At 39.3% G+C, this 18,284-nt stretch overlaps 3 protein-coding genes across 9 annotated transcripts in view; all 3 read right to left on the reverse strand.

Moving 5' to 3' along the window:
• The window catches only part of clip1b (CAP-GLY domain containing linker protein 1b), a 45,121-nt gene extending 36,084 nt beyond the window's left edge, over positions 1-9,037 (reverse strand). For 3 of the 4 annotated variants that reach the window (XM_026173064.2, XM_080304108.1, XM_026173061.2), the window contains exons 1-9: positions 8,846-8,984; positions 5,617-5,803; positions 4,537-4,917; positions 3,210-3,343; positions 2,825-2,949; positions 2,504-2,705; positions 2,226-2,423; positions 1,957-2,060; positions 753-813 (exon numbers count right to left, since the gene is read on the reverse strand). In XM_026173064.2, the coding sequence (XP_026028849.2) occupies positions 753-813; positions 1,957-2,060; positions 2,226-2,423; positions 2,504-2,705; positions 2,825-2,949; positions 3,210-3,343; positions 4,537-4,917; positions 5,617-5,725 (1,314 nt within the window). In that variant the 5' untranslated portion in view covers positions 5,726-5,803; positions 8,846-8,984. Of the gene's footprint in view, positions 1-752; positions 814-1,956; positions 2,061-2,225; positions 2,424-2,503; positions 2,706-2,824; positions 2,950-3,209; positions 3,344-4,536; positions 4,918-5,616; positions 5,804-8,845 lie in introns of all 4 variants that reach the window. The other variant, XM_026173062.2, reaches the window with a different exon arrangement.
• Positions 9,038-10,101: 1,064 nt separating this feature from the next.
• On the reverse strand, positions 10,102-12,084 carry LOC113025390 (hydroxycarboxylic acid receptor 2-like). The gene has a single exon (XM_026173065.2). It carries the CDS (start codon positions 11,829-11,831, stop codon positions 10,803-10,805), a length of 1,029 nt encoding a protein of 342 aa, XP_026028850.1. The 5' UTR covers positions 11,832-12,084; the 3' UTR covers positions 10,102-10,802.
• A 151-nt stretch (positions 12,085-12,235) lies between these two features.
• denr (density-regulated protein) lies at positions 12,236-18,266 on the reverse strand. Of its 4 annotated transcripts, none has more exons than XM_080304112.1 (8): positions 18,133-18,266; positions 15,324-15,436; positions 15,191-15,210; positions 14,991-15,076; positions 13,877-13,965; positions 13,426-13,542; positions 13,189-13,328; positions 12,236-12,543 (listed from the first exon to the last, which is right to left on the reverse strand). In XM_080304112.1, exons 2-8 carry the CDS (start codon positions 15,424-15,426, stop codon positions 12,499-12,501), a joined length of 600 nt encoding a protein of 199 aa, XP_080160238.1. In that variant the 5' UTR covers positions 15,427-15,436; positions 18,133-18,266; the 3' UTR covers positions 12,236-12,498. The 4 variants fall into 4 exon arrangements, with proteins under 4 accessions (XP_080160238.1, XP_080160239.1, XP_026028854.1 ...); XM_080304113.1 differs by having other exon boundaries at positions 13,877-13,957; positions 14,992-15,076; positions 17,769-18,202; XM_026173069.2 differs by having other exon boundaries at positions 13,877-13,960; positions 14,992-15,076; positions 17,769-18,202.
• Between the last annotated feature and the right edge of the window lie 18 nt (positions 18,267-18,284).

The following is an 18,284-nucleotide window of genomic DNA, read 5'->3' on the forward strand; positions in this document are numbered from 1 at the left end:
ACCATTGCGAACACTGAGCTGCCAGCTTTGTGCCACAGACAGAAAGAAGGCAAGACTTTAAAGAGAAGACCAGGAAGTACAAAAGCACTGATGGTTTGCAGCATTTCAGCTTTTTTGTTTGGAGTATCCAGAGTTAGTTACTGTGATCATCTCTTTCTTTCAGATACTTTTGTTTCCATTTCATGAAGCAATTGAACAAGACTAATCCGGGAGTGAGAAAGATGCAGAAAAGACATGCACGATGAAGGCATAAAAAAAGTGAAGACAAAAGCGGCATTCAAACACAGACATGTGGACAAACAGATAATGAGAGTAATGGTAATTTAAGTGCTGCAGATGGGTAGAAAAATCTGAGATGAATAAATGAAAAGAGCAGGAATAGAACACAAGTCTGAACAAAAAAAGATAAATGATTGATAGAGTGCAGGAAAGGCAAAAACATTATGCAGCAAGTCTGATTTAATCAACTTCTCATTTTTTGGAAGAAAATGATCATCAGCTTTATGGTGTCATCCTAAGTTGTGAATTAAAAAGAGTCAGGAATCACAGTGAAAATCAAACTAACATGTCACTCAGTGGAACGCCGAGTTGACAGTGATGATAAACTATTCATCTTGGTTGGAGTCAATAAATCATACCAGACTTTCATTAAAGAAGTATCAGCCTGATCAGTGAGAGGCAGACAGCTCGGGTGAATAGGACAAGTGAGAGAACATGTTTAATTGAGAATCGGATTATGTAACCACATTTACCTCGAGGTCTCCCTTGGTGATGCATGCCTCTTCTACTCGAAACTGTAGGTCCTCCACTTTCCTGTCAAACAGGGACAATAATAAAATCTTCTAAAATCACAACACACAAGTGGCTCAGTCATTAAAACCCTACAGATTTACTGAAGAGCTGGAACAAGCTGATACTGCCAGTCATTCTGGCAGCCTTCTTATTTCAAAGAAAGAACCTTCTCTGTGAAAACAGGATGCTGCTCTTTTTCTCCCTCTTGTATTAAATGAGGCATTTCCAAAGTATGCATTTCAGGGCAGACGGTATCGTTGTCATGTGGATGACAATCAGAATGATCTACCTGCTACAACTGACAGTGCTCATCCGGAAAAAACTGACTATTTAGAAGACAGCAAATCCTAAATGGCAAAAAATTCATCTTAACTAAATATACAGTAAAATTAAAGTTATTTTGCTAATATCTTTGCTCTGTTAAAAGCTTAACGGGTGCTTGATTTTCTGTTGACATATGCACAAACTACAGCTAAAAAGCTTTTACTATGTAAAAGCAATTGCTAAATTAAAGCAAGTTTAATTTCCTAAGGACTTAGAAAAAGATTCCCATGCTTGTCTCACCTCTCAGCTGGACTAAGATGTAACTCTCTGTGTATAGGTTTGTACAGGTTTAGGCTGTGGCTCAGGTGAGGTCGCAGGTCACCAACCAGGTGATAGATCAGTCTTTGATTCCTGCTGTCTTGGGCAAGATACTGCACCCAAAGCTGCTCCCAGTGGATCAAATGGATGAAGTCTGCTTATGTGAATGGGAGAAAGCGCTTAGGTGTAGATAAAAGCGCTGTAAAAATTAATTTGTGTGTGACTGGGTGAATGAGACTTGTAGCAGAAAGAGTTTTGAGTGTTTAAAAAGGTACTATATAGGTATTAGTCAGTTTATTATACTTTTTCCTGATTAAAATTTATTCAAAACAAAGCTGCTAGAAGTTAAAAGGGTACAATGAAGAGGCAACACATCACTACTGTTTTAGCCCAGCTGCCCTGGGTACCAGTGTACTATAAAACCAAGCTTTTTATAGATCTAGTAATTCCATATTTTGTCCCCAGTCATCCTCGAAAGAACTCCTTCCCACTCTTGCCTAAATGTTGCTTATCATGCTAAGCTATTCTTAAGTCCCAGAATATAGATATGGAGCTGGTTATAGGTAAAGTCAAGTCAGCCACCTCTTCTCCTCCTCCAGCTGGTTGAGCAGCTCCACTTTGTCTCTATCTGCTGCTTCTACCATCGACCGCAGCTGATCCATCTTGGCCTCCATCTCCACTGCGTACTGCGGCATACAGAATTAACATGAGTGCACACATCACAAGTAAACTGTTAGATGTTGGTGACAGACCACACTTTGTTTGACCTACTGATGCCATTTTCAAAATGTGATATTGTTTCATTTTCTTATTTATTTATTCTGAAATTCTGAACTGTTCACGTGTCTCACCTGATCCCGGCATTTCCTCAGCAGAGTCAGCTCCTGCTGCACCTCTCCTGCATGGCTGGTTGCTTTTGCCACCTCGCACCTCTCCAGGTCCCTCTCTGCCAGCAGCTGCTCGATGTGCTGCTGCTTCTCTTTCAGAGCCTCCTGCAGGGCTGTGGTGCCTGAAATCTTACGAGCGTACCGAGCTGACGTTTCTGTCAGCTGTAAAAATGACACAAGCACTCGTGAATCACACTGCAGATGTTAAATCATGCACCACGCAGATTAACCAGATATCTCACCAGTCCTGCTCGGCTGGGTTTCCCACTGATTGAGGAGGTGGCGGAGCTGATGGAGCTGATGGAGGAAGCGCTGGGGCTTCTTTTGAGAATGGACCTCCTCCGTGAGCTCTTTGCCTTGGAAGGGGTGGTACAGGGGAAGCCAATTCGGGTCACCTTGTGAACTGGAGCAAACAGGCCATACCTGGGCATGCACTGGAAGTACCTGAGGAGGAGACAGGTTGTACTATGCAATTATCCTCTGTCATATGTACTACAGACAGAGCTCAGAGTATTGTAAATTTGCTATGCAAATAAAACTAAAAATCTGTCTGTGCTCTTTACCTGGTTCCAGCTACAGCGCCATCATTCTTGCCTAGAGGTTCATCTAGTTCGACTCCACACCAGTCTCCCTTAGCAAAGTCTGTCTCTCCGAGAAACCTCACCACTCCTGCCTTGGTACCACCAACCTACACACAAAACAATTCATGCAAATTCATTTTTATCTAAAAATGTTATCTTTTTTCTATTTACAATAACGGCTTCAATCTAGTGGAATTATTCAAGGTGAAGCAAGCAATTTATCGAACTTGAAACATTTACACAAGCAGCCCTAGGAAAAAAAAAGCACTGAGTAGTGTAGCAATAAACTTTTCTGTGAGGCTCCATGTCTACATCACTGATATTCTGCCCTAACGCCAGCCGTCACAGTGGATTCAGTCATTCTTACCAGCACTCGGTCTCCCAGCCTTAGCTCCCTTCTGTTCTTCTTCGTGGAATCTGGGTCGGAGAGGTTGGACACTGACTCACTGGATGTCAGGATCCGGTTAAGTGCTCCGCCTGTCTTAATGGCGGTGCCTGGAGCTGAAGGAAGAAGAAAAAAAACAAATACAAGAACGATCACAGGGTCCACATTTGTCAGTCACTTTGTAAGAACATCTTAACTGAAGCAAAACTGTGAGATGTCCCAAATGCTATTTTGTTTCTTCCAGTCTCTGGCTGTGATCAACAGCCTTTATTTAAAGCTGTTAAAGCTGGAGGTGGGGTGATGTGACCAAAGTCTGATTTTAAAACTGGAAATTTGTTTGACAAATTCATTCTAAACACTAGGTAAAGAAAATGGCTGTGCTGTGAAATCAACTGTGTGTCTACCTAAAATAACAAGGCAGAGAAAACGCTATAAGCAGCAGAAGGTTTGTTACTTTTTTTTTTTTTGTATCTTTAGAGACCAAGATCCTTGTTGCAGAGCAGTAGTCTACTACCTATAGACTTTTAGCTAGGTGCTTAAAAAGTTTTATGGCAAAGTTTCTAAGTCAGCAACAGTGAGTTGAATTGAAGCAGGACGATGACTGTGAGAGAGGTACTCAAGGTAAGAGGGCCAAGAGCACTTGGCATTAAGAAGTTTATCTTCTCTTCTACTATCTGACTAATTTTTATTTTACTTTAGTTAGTTATTTTCCAAAATGTAGCTTTGTACATTTAACTTTTAGTGTTGAACAGGACAGAAAGGAGAGAAAGAGAGAGAGAAAGCAGGGAGAACAGCACACAGGAAATGGCCTGGGATGGAATCTAGCCTCTGTGGTGGCCTTGAGGCATGTGTGTCGCCCACTTAACCCTGAGTGATCAAACTAACATTCAAATTTCAAACTACATCCAAAGGTAACCCTGACAACATGGAAAAAAAATCTCTTAAATATAGCACGACTATAAGGGAATTTTAAGAATAAGCAAATGGCTAAAGTGGATGTTAACCATCTGCTGTTAAACCCATTAGTCAGAAACAAACACACACACACACACACACACACACACACACACACACAATTTTCTCTTTATGCTGCAAGTAGGAAATAAACTCCCTGGTGCCTCTCTCAGTCTCTCTACTCTGCAATCAATGTTAAAGGATAGAGGATAGTGGAGCATGGCTCTTGTGCAACATTAAGGCTAAGATACAAGTCTTTCCCTAAGTTTAACAAAGCTGATAAGGGCATCTCTGAAAATATTTGGTCTGTAAAGCACAGTTATCCACCCTGTTATGTTTTCACAAATAAACTTACTAGATGAAGTAGTGCCAGCAGGTGCTGCCTCGCTTGTTGCGGAGACTCCTTGTGTTGGGCTGGCCCGGCCTCCATTCGTCTCCTTCTCTGGCAGTGCTGTTCTGGACAGCTTTGAAGGCCGCGTGAATATCCCCCGTCCGTCCTCACACTGGAAGTACCGGACCCCTGCCACAGAGCCATCGTTTTTCCCGATCGACTCGTCCAGCACAATGCCCGCCCACTGGCCGGGAGCAAACTGCGTCCCTCCAACAAAGTGCACATAGCCAGGCTTGTTGCCGTTCACCCAGACTCTCTCTCCAATTTTAAAGTCTGTGTTTCCATCTTGGACTGGTGAGGTCACACTGCCAGGGGACTTTTCAGGAGGAACTGGCTTCGAGGTACCTGCAGTTGGAATCATGTTTTAATAAACCATAGTTAATAATCTTAAATATTACTTTTTTATAGTTAGATTTAAAAGGTGCATTTTTTGCCAAAAAGAATTAGGTTAATTAGGTTAAAACAAATGAAAATCAAATTTATTTATTGGATTTTCCTTGGTTTTGTTATTATTTATTAAATTATTAATAAACACCAAGTCAGAATCCAAGGAATCATATTGTAATTAGTTGGAAAAGTTGTTGGACTGGTGCACCCATAGTAGTACGAGGAACAGATTAAGTTCTAGGGAGATTTAACCCCCAAAAATGCTTCTGTTTGGGGATTAGTACCTGGTGAGAAATGTCAGTATGATCTGTTTAATACAGTCTGCATTCTAAAAAAAAATCTGCAGCTGTAAACATTTTGAGTTTCTTGTAGTCTTTCTCCATTTTCGCTTCATAAATAATGCTGAATCCAAATAACAATCATCCAAAGACTGATTTAAGGATGTAGATGATTAAAAAGAAAAGCACCTTTAGTGATACTATATACAGAAATACACATGGAGGTCCAGCACACTTTGAGAAAACTCACTGATAAGTTCTGTAGTTAAGAACGGCCCAAACAGATACAAACGATAGCATGACACTTCTTGTTGACAGAATTAGACACTTTAATAAACAGACACAATCTTGAGGGGTTTTTTCTTCAACAGCTTCTTACCAGATGACGGTGATGTCCGTGATGGAACGCCGGAGGGACGGACTATTTTACTGGGGGGTTTTAGCCCACTGGCTTTGCCTGATGTACTCATGGCTCCTTGTTTGTCCATGGCTGGGGGGGGCCTATTGAAGATGAGGGATTAGGCCTTCCCCACCACCTTACACGGTCACAGTATGATAAACAGGAGCTGGCAAAAAGAAAAGAAGAATGTATCCTCAACAAAAACAAATATAAAAAGATGACAGTGACAATAAAGAGGACACTGAAAATGCTACATCCAGATTAAGATAATCAACTTTTGGTTATTTCCTTACCTGGATGACTAAGCATGCATTAAGAAATAAAAAGATGACATGTCAATATCAAGGCAATTTCATGTGTTTTAATTTTTTAATTGTAAAAATCTAAACTGGTTATAAACTATTATACAAAAAGATAGATTTTAAATTTAAATTCTAAATCGTTCTGGTTATTTTGAATGTGTTTTTTGTTAATCAGCATCAAATCTTTCTTGTCTTAGGACTTTTCATGTGTGACTGTAGCCCATTCACAGAGGCCTACAACCCCCACAATTACATCAGTGTCTCAGTGAGAGCTGTCGCTCTGCTCAGTGAGGCCTCAGTTTGTCTCAACACCTCCTACTGTATGTCACTAAGTCACAGCCCAGTGTTTATTACAGAGCTGTTCATTATCATCTGTGAAATCACTGTCATATTCAGCTGACCACATGGTATGTCTCCAGTTTCAGCTCACATGCCCATTAGTAGAAACATCTCTGCTACCATTTAATTCACAAGGTACGTATATGAGTCACACTGACTACAACAAGAACGTCTTTGGACATTAAAGCTAAGCGACTAAAGCCACCAAGCACTAGATGTTCATGGATGGAAGCTAAAGGTAAAAACTCATTTCAGGATGTTGGAAGACAAAATGTGTTGATTTATTTGGTTGTAAAATGGTTTATTTCAGACAGCCATACATCTACCCCAGGTTTACCGACTAGTGTTTCTAGACAACAACGTTTTAAATATTAAAAAACATGTGTTACACCATTTATTTATATGTCAAATTCAGATGTGTGTTTCCACATGCTATAATGGCCCAACCTGAAAAGACAAGATTTTCACCTTTCATTAACCAAAGCTCAACATTTTTACAAAATGTTAAGATTTTGTAAAAGGTTTCAACAAACCGTTCACGAAATCTTCTTATCAAAGAGATGGGCAGGGTGAGATGAGTTGTATTAGCTTAGACGCCAGTCACTAAATAACAAAATTAGCGTTTGACATCAAACAGACTATATTGTGCTTCCAAGGAGCCAGACTTTGTTGTAATTTTTGAAGTGCTCTTGGGCAAAGTTGTCTAGGCTTTCTGCAGGTCTTTCAATGCTTTCAATGACATTGGCTGCTTTTTCACTCATTTCCAGTCCAATCTTTGTACCTGACCATTTTCAGAGGAGTGTTTTTTATTTGGTTCTATCAGCTACTTAACACTGACCTATGAATCATTCAAGTATGTAAAAGACACCTGAGTCAAGGGATGAACCAACTTAGCAAAAGAGCTGTTTTAAATAGTTTGTCATGGCACTTTGTTACTAACACCCAGTTGCAAAAACACATATTTTTTTCACATTTCTTTAGCTAAATCTATGAAAAATACCAAAGATAACACAGTTTGACAGGCATAAAATATTATTTTTTCAATAACAAGGTTATTCCCAAAGAGCTATAGCCAAAAAACATGGCATATCTCAGCATGCTGTGCAATGTCCTTTAAAAAAAAAAAAAACAGCTCCTAACATAGGACCTGAGAGACACATTTGGGCCTTCCATTGATCTATTTTGCTGAAGCCTCAAGGAAAGGAAAATGTTGGTATAAAAAATGTACACAAGAACTCGACTGAAAAATCAATGGTCCACAGTCACAGTGTTCAATTGCCTTAAAACAGGATTATGAATCAAGAAACCTCCTTTAAATAATTATAATTAAATTAAGTGCAGAACAGAACAGACAGAAAACAGAGGCCAGTGGGAGATTTTCCCTAAACGTCACAGTCGAATACCAGCACCAGCAGTACAGACATGAAAATACAGGTGAAAAGTTTTTATGAATAATCTTAGCTGAAAAATCCAGACAGCTTTTTGATTATGTGTTAATTTGATCCAGTATCTTGAAAACTTCCAAAGATGATGTTTGGGTTATAAAGAAAAATCTAATTAAAGAAGATGTGTCTTTCATGAAAGACACATCTTCTTTATTGTTTGTAAGATACTGGAGAATATGTTCTTTTTATATGAAATGACAACATCACAATGGACATATTAACATGGAGAGATATAACTGATAAGAAATCTTTAAGAATTCGAAAAATAGCTTCATAATGGAGGCAAATGTTGTTAAATTATTCTCAAAAACAGATGTTTAAATCTAACTCAAATCTAATGGGACTCAGGGGCACCAGTTTTCCTCCTGGGCCACCAAAGACTTAACGCAGCCTTGTCTCCGAAGCAACCGGCACCGTGAGCAGTACCTGCTCTGTCCATGGTAATAAAAGTATATCATACTCATTTAGGTCGACCTTTTTAGTTGGAGCACTAAATCGTTTCTCACAACACTGAAGAGAAATCCTGTGCAGGTAACATTACTTCAGAGGTCTTCCCCCGCCCAGCAGGTGTTGCCAGACCAACACAACAAGCACACCTACAGCTGTCATGCATCAGCCTGCTCTCCATTCTCTGCTGCCAGCTCACTAACGACCATTCAATTATCTCCGGTTTTGCATGATCACACAAAAGCAATTAATGAAGGGAGAAATCGTTAGTGTACATAACAGACACATAAGAAGACTGGTGTGTGTTGTTTGTGTGGGCTGGGCTCTCTGTATCTATGGAGCTAGTGAGATAACTTGGATTTTTACCCGCCACACTTTCCCACTAGGCATCCTGCACATTTAACCAATACCGGCGGACTGACTGGCATGTCATTTAGCAGCAGATTATAGTGATTTACGTGAGGTAACAGGCACTTGGTTTTTTTTTTAAATCATATTTTGCATCCTGTTAGCTAGAGCCACGGTGGTTGCTGGTATGCCAAAGCTAGCTAGCTTCAAAACAGCAATAACGCACAAACTGTGGTTAATATAAGACAACTAACACTCTAATGAGGCGATATTAAAGCAGACTAAACACAGACAACAGTGGGGAAAAAAGCTGCTTTGAGAGCTTACTTTGTCTCGTTAGATGAACTGGGTCTCAGTAAGGAATGTCGTGAGAAGGTGCAGCGTACCTTGCACCGTTACATGTTTTTTCCAACAGCTACTGTTTCCCAGCCCAGCCCCGACTCACACAATCTGACGTCACTCTTGGAAATGATGCTGCCTTCACAGCCCCAACATAAGCTCGTGAACTGTGAAGCCTAGTTGTAAATTTGGGGATCTGAGGTTACTATCGTTGCCAAAAATTAAGGTAATTCTGGAAATGAACTTAATATTTTTGTTAGCGTAAAGTAAAACTAGAGTAGAGAAAAATACAAAATGTGAATTAAAAAATAATATTTACTTAGGTAATATAACATTTCAAATATCAGGAAAATATTTTGATCCGTTTTATCAAATTTTTCACAACCAAAAGGAGGAAGATACAATGTTGCGTGAGTTAATATGGGCTGGGATATCTGCATTACTGTCAAAGTGTTGTTTTGTTTCTTTGTTTTTAATGATATTGTGAACTTCAGTCTAGCCCCTTAAAAATATCACATATCAAGGAGTAATAAAACAAAAACTGAAAGTAAATAGGGAAACTCACAATGGAAATTATCTGAATCTACATTAGCTAAAAAAAAATGCTAACTAAAAATACATAAAATACTAATAATAAAATGTCATCAGCAGTTATTGAAATGCAATTTCTTAAAGTGGGAAAAGAAAAAATAAATAAAATTCTTAACACCTCACAGTAAAAATAAAGGCAAGTACTGACATAAAAATGTACTTTTGTAGATGTACGCTATTGTCACTGACGCATAATGCGAGAGCTTCATTTTGCTGCTTTAGCTCTCTGAATCATAGCTTTGTTTTCTACACTTTGCGCAAAGCTGAAAAAGAATAGCTCACTGGATTCGTTTTCAATCGACTGTTTTTGTAAAAACTGAGGAAAAAACAAGAAATATTATCACAGTCCCTGAACCCCAAAGAGACATATCTAAATAACTTAGATATCTAATTTACTGTCAACAACTAAATGATTTTTATTGGATTTTTTTCAAAGCAAAATATTTTTAAAACTTTTCAAAGGCTAATTTTACCACCCACCTAACTATGGAACAGCCATTGTTTAAAATAAATAAATATTTATTTATTTACGACCTTAGTGAAAGTACATTATTAGTAAGTAGAAAACATTCAAAAGTAAAAGTGCGCAAAATGTGCTTGGTTCCATTCAGACACTGAAAAGTGGACCAAAAGAACTATGTAATGTTTAGGCGTAATCTTAATTTTTTCTTTATTGAAAACAAAATGTGACAGGGTACACAGACTGAAATGTTATACAAGCAGAAATACACTTGCAAAGGCATTTACATACACAGTGCTTTATTCAAACTAGCTGAAATTATCTGCAAACCATACTAGACTATCTCAAAAAACCTCCCTTTGCATGTGGGTTTTGCCCTGATAGTTTGTTAGCACTAACGTGAGCTAAACTTTTCTGTGGCTGTACAACCATTTCATTCAATAAATATTATTTCAGTGGGCAGCCAAAAGATCAGTGTTACACTTGAACTGCCTAATAAAAACATTAAAACCAACCTTATCAAGTATCGTGGATACATGAGCCGATGGCATCTATGTGAGATGTTGCCTTGACAAGCTTTTAAGTTCATTCTTTACTCACCTGCCCAGCTACTAGGGAAATGTAATTGTAAGCTACTAACGACAGGTAAGTGGCTTATAATCACAAAGTACATCCAAAGTCACAACAGGTGCATCATTGCAATAAAAGCACTACACCACTAAGATGTATAGTAAGTGAGTCATTTTGTTCATAATTACAGCAAAAACTATTTGACATTTAATTTCAACTACAATAATATAAATGTTTTCAATAGCCAGGAGTTTACCATGCATTTGTGTATTCAGGTGGATCTTAGTTTCCCTACAGAATTAGAACAGGGACAAGCAGCTGGCTTTACAGCCTTCTATCATCTATGGTGGAAATGTCATTCTCTGATGACTTTTTCTCATCTTTGTCGCTGCTTCTTCTCAACAGTTTGTTAAGGACCTTGTTGAAGGCTCCACTGAAGGCAGGGCTCGAGAAATAATACAAAACAGGGTTGAGGACACTGTTGAAGTAAGTCAAACACACTGACGTGTAGAATGCCAGGTTGGCTTCTTCAAAGTATTTGCATTCATTGTACCATACCTTGAGGACCCACACTGCAATACGCGATATGGTGCTGGGGAAAAAGCAGATGATAAAGATTAAAGCCACGGCCAGGATGAACTGAACGGCCCGTTTGATTTTCCCCTTCTTGTCCACAGTCCGGATTCTCAGCTGCCATGTAATTCTGATGGTGCAGAAGGCCACGATGGCAGTGGGCAGGAAAAACTGGACAACATAGAAAGTGTTATGCCAGGTGGAAAGGGGACTAAAGCCCATGCAGATGTTGAAACTTTCACACTGCGTACGGTTGTTGTTGTAATAAAAGTGCTGATCAGCAAGAAGGTACCCCGTAGCAAGGAAGATCAAGCACCAGAGGCCAAATGAGACCCAGAAAGCATAGCCCAGCCCCATTTGGTTGATCCGATTCGACGGGTGGACGATCTTGAAGTAACGATCTACAGCCACGGCCGTGAGGAAAAAGATCCCAGCTGCGCGGTTGGCTGCCAGCAAAAAGAGCAAGATGCGACACGGGATGTCACCGTAGAGCCAGTTTTTCCCACGCCTGTAGTAATCTGCTCGGAAAGGCAAGCAGAAGAGCACGATGGAGTCTGCAACTGCCAGGTGAGTGAGGTACACAGCGTTGGGTTTCCATGTGTCCATGTGAAAGATGAACATCCACAGGGCGACAAAGTTCCCCGTTAGTCCAAACATGAACTCCAGGATGAGAACTGGAGGCAAAACTTGGTCCAGGATGGGAGATTCGAAGGCACAACAGAGATCTGTGACTGTGAGATTCATCTTCTGACCCATCAGAGGAAACGGCTGCTGTAACATACAGTGTCGGTAAAGAAAGGCTCCACCAGGTGATTTCTTTGGAAACTGAATCGTGTTTGCGCATATGCAAAAGGTGCTCAGCCAAACATACTAATCTTTATGTGGAGTGAACATCTGTGCACTCCGTTATCTATGGGGAAGCGGTATTGACCCAAAGGAGCATGGAAACAACTGTAAATGTTATCTGTCCGGGGAGTGCACCTTCATTATAAAACTATTATGCAGGGGAATAGGTTTACTCACGAGTATTGAGTGGGATGGATGAAAAACAAGTAACCTGCGGCCATTTAAGTAACTAAGATAAAGCAGCATATCAGAGCCCTGAAAAAGAACTCATTTTTAATGCTTTAAAAATAACAGACACACAACCATTAGAAGAAAAAAAGTCAAATGTGGAAAGAGTGTAAGGGTGAAGGAGACTGAAATTTATTAGCCTACAGTTTTGCTTGAGTGAAGAACATTTGGGAAGGATTCATGTCATACCACACCTTTGGCAAACGAGAGAAAGCAGCTATTAACTAAAAAAAAAAATGCCAAGTGAGTGGCTGAGTCCACAGCTTTTTATGTACAGTAAATAAAATAGGTATAAAATGACTTAATGTGTACATTTGGCCAGGTCGTCGCTGTTACAGGTCACATCCTTTCAGCAAAAGTGCATATTTGGTCTTCACTTCTTGACTTCACCCAGATCATCAATGCTGTCATCATCCACCTACAACGCACAGAGAGACACGGAGACTGAACTGTGTGTCATGTTTGAGATTATAGAGGACATTTTCAAAAGCAGTTCAGAAAATCCGCTTTTCACACCGTCCACAGACCCACGACACTGTCCTGTGCTATTATTTTGGATTGAATGAGTTCTAGCCAATTTATATTGACACTAACATATGCTGCTGTTGAGAACAATATAGTTATTATGGCATTTATTGTTTTACTGCCCAGCCCTAGATGGCACCTTAAGATGTGCATAAACAAATGACTCAATAAAACTGAGCGAACGTTATAAATAAGAGAGTGCCAAAATTCCTCCACAACACAGCAACATACTGAGGGGGGTGGGGGCACTTATTTTTTTAAAAACACATTACTGTAGGGACACAGTATATACACCAGTCCCTCACATACATACTGTACAATGTAAAGTACTCTTATGCATGTCTCCCCTCTTCTTGCAAATGTTTGCTGGAGTATGCTGTGTTGCACATGCAAGCAACAGGAAGCTAACTGCAGTTCACTTAAAGGCAGCCGGTGTCACTGATAACAACTTGAACTTTGTTACGTTTTTACAAATTGCCAGTGAGAGAGTAAGTTAAGAATGAACCTTTTCAGCACACCCTGGTTTTCTCCAGCTTACCTCAGGCCACTTCTCTTGAATGACGTCAATTATGTCGTCTGTAAAATCTCCCTGAATGATTATTTCATCCTCTGCTGTAACTGAGGCACCACAAGAGAATTTCTGGGCAAAGAATCGCTGAGCCTCTTTAAGGTCGATGTCTGCAAGAGTCAAACCAGAGAATCATGTTAAGAATAAAACATGAAGGGAATAAGATTTTGGCAGCCTAGAGGATAAGGACAGCACAAGAGCTCTCACCAAATGTCGCCAGGCCACACACCCGTGTGACGTATTTCTTCTTGGCTCTTGGGATCTTTGCTATTGTAACTTTCTGAGGCACAGTCTTCTTTTTCTGTTTGATCTGGCCTCTTCCACCTTAAAAGGTCAATTAAAATGAACCGGATTTAAACTCATGCAGTGTTAAGTCGCACACAATTAAAGCACTGATAAAAAGTGAAATGCAGACAACATGAAGCAATCAATCCTTAGCTATCATTTGAATCCTAAAGACTTACTGGAATCAGTAGACTCAAGTTTATCAGACCCATGTCTTAAAATGAACCTATGAGGTCTCAGAGTGTAAATAAACCTTAAACAAGGCAGGTTTCATACTTATTCCATTACTTTATATGTAGGAAATTTGATGCACTATAGCAGTGAATCATGAACCAGTAGATTCTGATTCCTTTTCCCTCTGACGTTTACGTACCTCTCTTCTGTTTCTTCTTTTCCTCCTCCTCGCCTGCAGGAGGAGCATCTCCAGTGCCCGGTTCCTGCTTAGGCGCATTCGCTGCTGGGCCAGTGGGACAAATGGAAAATGGAACAACATTAAACCCACTCCCTCAACAACATGTTTAGCTTTCAAGGGATTATTATGCAGCTTGAAAGCATGGAATCATTACAGATCTTTACAGCAAATCGTTTCACCTTTCAGGCCTTGAAAGTCTGTTTTAAACAATTAAAAGCCAGTTCTGTTCACACTGTGGTGAACCTTGCAAAGACAGGACCTCTAGAACTCCAAAACTATATTTTTAAAGTACACATGACAATCAAAAGCATTTCATGTAGCATGGAGCTGACCAAAAATTCATCACACTAAATGTTATCAATCCAAAGAGCAGCGTGAGAAAAACTTTAATGTCAGCATGACCTAAATGAGCGATTCGAGAGATCAGTTTATTCACAACAGCTGGCTAAGTACCAGTTTGGTATTATAACATATATGATTTAGCTTCCACAGAACAAAGTCAGCCTGAACAACGTCAGAGCCTGCTCAGAGCAGCAGTGTAAGGGAACTCTGAGCTTTTTCAAATAAAGCATTACTGTTAGAGAAAAAATAATCCTGACTGACTGTGAGGGACCCAGCAACTGCAGCTAATATTAGAAAATTGTGGCTTTTGTTGGAGTCAAAATGTTAAGTCTATAATTATCACCTCATCTAATCTTTTTAGAGGAAGGCTATTCTGTTAATGTCCACAACTGTATTTTTAGTCCGTGAATGACCCACGATTTCAAAATAATGTTCATGGCTGTTTTAGTGCAGCCCCTCGGACCATCTGTCCCTCTTTAAGACAGTCTTTTCTGACGTACCTGAGATGACCATATTAGAAACAGTCCCTCTCTATGACATCAAACACATCCAAGAGTAGAATAACCTGCCTGAAACATGAGTTTTTAGAGCAGTCTGAAACCTGAAATTTTGGCTCATTACTTGCACCTACACTGACATTTAAAACTATGACCATGATCAATAAGAGCATCCAACTTGCAAAAATGGTTACATTCATTCATTATTATATATCTAAAATCTGAAACGCCACTCACCTACAGTCATCCTGGCAAACACATCTGGAAAGTTCTTCTCCAGCCACTGCCTACATTTAGCTGGCTCAGGCATGTACTCACAGTACTGCAGACACAACACTGCAGTTATTTACATTGCAGCAGAAAAAATACCCCCAACTGAATATTTATAGAAAAGTGGGTCACACAACTAAATATGGAAACTGATAGTCAAACTCACCTCTGTAGGCAGAGAGCACACTGCAGAGAGAGAGAAAAACAAATCAAAAATTAATGTCACGTTTTGAAAAGGGGCCACCGCAAAACAATTGAAGATGAAGTGTGGTTTTGATGAGTGGTTTTATATACTGCACCTCCACAATAAAGAACTTTCATTGGGTACTTTGAATCAGGGTCAGCTGTCCCTTGCTCTGATCTGCTTTCCAAGGACCCAGATTCCATCTCAGTAGTAGCCATCAGAAATTAACTAGAAAAAAAGGGACAATGAACACAGGGCACACACAACATTTATCCAACTCATGTTAAATACCAGTAGTTTGTGAGTTGTGTTTTAGGATTACAATTAAAAAACACCACAGAAAGATGTGCTTTCTTTTGTTTTTAAAATGGGTGCAAGTTTTTTGTTCTTTAAACTGACAGTAAATGGCAAAAAAAAAGCCTTTTAGAATTTACAATATCACAACATTCCCAAAGATATTCAGTTTACCAACATTTCACAAAGTAAATGTACATATTCAAAAAGAAAAAATGGTAACTTTATATCTATATTTACCACGCACAGACACTTTGATGAGATGCCAAGTATATTAAGGCAACGCAAAAATATTCAGCAAGTTCTTGTTTGTTTGTTTTTCTAGGTTAGAGAACAATACCATCCACATCAATTCATGTGTGAAATACTTATTTCTCCTATACTGAAGGTTCAATCAGTGCCCTGGTCCATATAAAAGATGGACAGAGCTACAGTGATGTCACCTATTCCTGAAGTCCCATTTTGAAGTCTCCAAAGCTGTCATTTTGGTTTTAAAAGAACAGAACAAAAAAAAAAAAAACAACCCCGGATGTGGTAAGGAGTGACTAGTGGACATCAACAACAAGCCAATGCAGACACCACAGATAATCCATTGTAAAACATGTTATGCCCAAGATTTATGGGACAAATTGAATTTTTTTAATGAAGTATGATCCATAACAAGTGACAGAGGTTGTAAACGCAACAGGAAAGTGTTTATAATCGTCAATACAGAAATCCATCTTCCCATAGTCTTCTGTAGGACCTGAAATCTTGTTGCAACCCCAGCTATCACCATCTGGCAGCCTTTCGATAGAATGCATGTTTAAGGCACTTCCGCATTCTGGGCTACTTTTCACACCCAAAAGCTACATCCATATTTTATACTGTCTATGGTTTCTGCTAATTGCGTGATGCTAACACGTCTCATCTCTGTTTGAACTTATATCACTAAGTTATTTGGCAAATAAAAAGGAAGAAACTTGCAGACAGCATTCTTTAATAATTCATTTACAGAGGAATCCATGCTTTCCTTTGCTGGCACCAAATGTCAATATATAGAAGCTAAATTAGTTTGAAACACTGCATGTATTTGCATTGCTTGAAGATATATGTGAAATATCAGCAGGCAGATATTTTTTGCCTGATACTGGCCCATGGCCGATATATTAGCGTTTACATTTTCCAAAAGTGTGAACATGCAAAAACGTGCAAACTATTTATTCTGTACAGGAATTATTGGAGAAAAGGGTGACTTTTCTGAAAGGGTTTGAACACAGCTTGTCCACCAGAGTGAATCTGACTCTAGGTACTGTGCGTATTAAATGTAGCAAGTACCATTATAACTGGGTGGAGTTTTTAACTTTTCACTTTAACCAACACGTTTGTGAGAAAGAATATGCGTCAACCTCAACATATTTTATGTATATATATAAATAAAGGCTAAGAATCAATATCAGATGTTTTATCCCATGAAAATATGGATTGGATGGATTGGGTTCGGAATGAAATAGAGGTCCGAATGGTGAGCAAATATTTGAATGGGAGAGAATTTACTTACAAGTTGTGAAAACTGCGCTTACATAGACTACACTGCAACATGAAAAGGTTTAAATACTACTCATGATTAAAGTTTACATTACAACTTATAAACCGACGGACTAAAGTCTCTTTAGATTTATTATCAGACAATAATACATGGATGAGCACGGCTCCTGGCAGTATTTCATCATGCTAGCCTGCCTTGCCAACACTCTTCCCTTAGTTTCACGACATATCGGGCACAAGGGTACCAGCTAGATAACAGCATCAAACAGATGTGACTGAAGTGAAATTGATCACCAGCCGATCTCAGACTGTAATTTAGCGCCTGGCTCCAAAACATAAGTGGAAAGAACCACAGAAAAAATTAAACATATAAGGCAGTATGAATTTGATATTGCCTGTGGAAAGAACAGGCTTTAGCTTGCTAACACATGCGGCTTCTTTGCATTAGCTGAGCTATTAAACAGAATAGTTCGCTACAATGCTTATAGTAAAGTCTACAATTAAACCGTAGTAATTATTCTGCAAACACCCATCCCGTGGACACGATGCATCGAGCTGATATCTTTAAAAAAAATATCGAGTTTAGTTTTACTGCTTCATTCATCAGGTAAGATTCATTCGCCCAGCTGTCACCGTAAGCATCTAGGAATTAGCTTAGCCGGCTAACTGAGCTAACGCACGGCTAAAGTGGACACGCTCTGCTGCTGAATAAATACAGAATAAATGTCAAATTACGTACCCCGTACGATATACTCTAAAACTGTTGTCTTTCCAATGAAACCGATCGCATTATTCAAGCTCGTAAGAGTTTTAGAAAAGCATTCTCATGAAATATGGTTCACTTGGCGTACTTGGAGCACGCCATGTAACGCGTCTTGTTTTCTTCTTCTTCTGTATAGGGTTTATTGGCGGTTGGCAAACAGCAAAATGGTGCATTACCGCCACCAACTGGTGTGGAGTGTGGACCGAAATTACAATAAATAAATAAGTAAAATATTCAAATTCTCCCGAACAAATGGGTCTGCCTTAAAAACCAAAATACAGCCTGATAACTTTCACTTATAGAGCTAACGGGAAATAAAATTAAACAAGTCCAACTTCACTTTTATATCGTCCAGCTTTTTGATCAGTTGTCTTCCTGTTCCCTACTGCAGTCACACTCCCCTGTACAGTGTTTACCTATTCACTTCTTGTTTTAGTTATAGGGGTGGATTATATGCTTCAGCGCCCCCTGTGCTTCGGAGTAAAAACAAAC

The sequence above is a fragment of the Astatotilapia calliptera genome, chromosome 7, assembly GCF_964374335.1.
Source record: "Astatotilapia calliptera chromosome 7, fAstCal68.1, whole genome shotgun sequence".
Classification (NCBI taxonomy): domain Eukaryota; kingdom Metazoa; phylum Chordata; class Actinopteri; order Cichliformes; family Cichlidae; genus Astatotilapia; species Astatotilapia calliptera.

Excerpts from the sequence above, each read along its gene's own strand:
- LOC113025390 (XM_026173065.2), bottom strand. The coding sequence starts at position 11,831 with ATGTTACAGCAGCCGTTTCCTCTGATGGGTCAGAAGATGAATCTCACA.
- denr (XM_080304112.1), bottom strand. The coding sequence starts at position 15,426 with ATGGCTACTACTGAGATGGAATCTGGGTCCTTGGAAAGCAGATCAGAG. Across the intron at positions 13,966-14,990 it reads TTTGCCAGGATGACTGTAGG|CCCAGCAGCGAATGCGCCTA; the intron begins TGAGTGGCGTTT and ends TTGTCCCACTGG. Across the intron at positions 13,543-13,876 it reads AAAGAAGAAACAGAAGAGAG|GTGGAAGAGGCCAGATCAAA; the intron begins GTACGTAAACGT and ends TGACCTTTTAAG.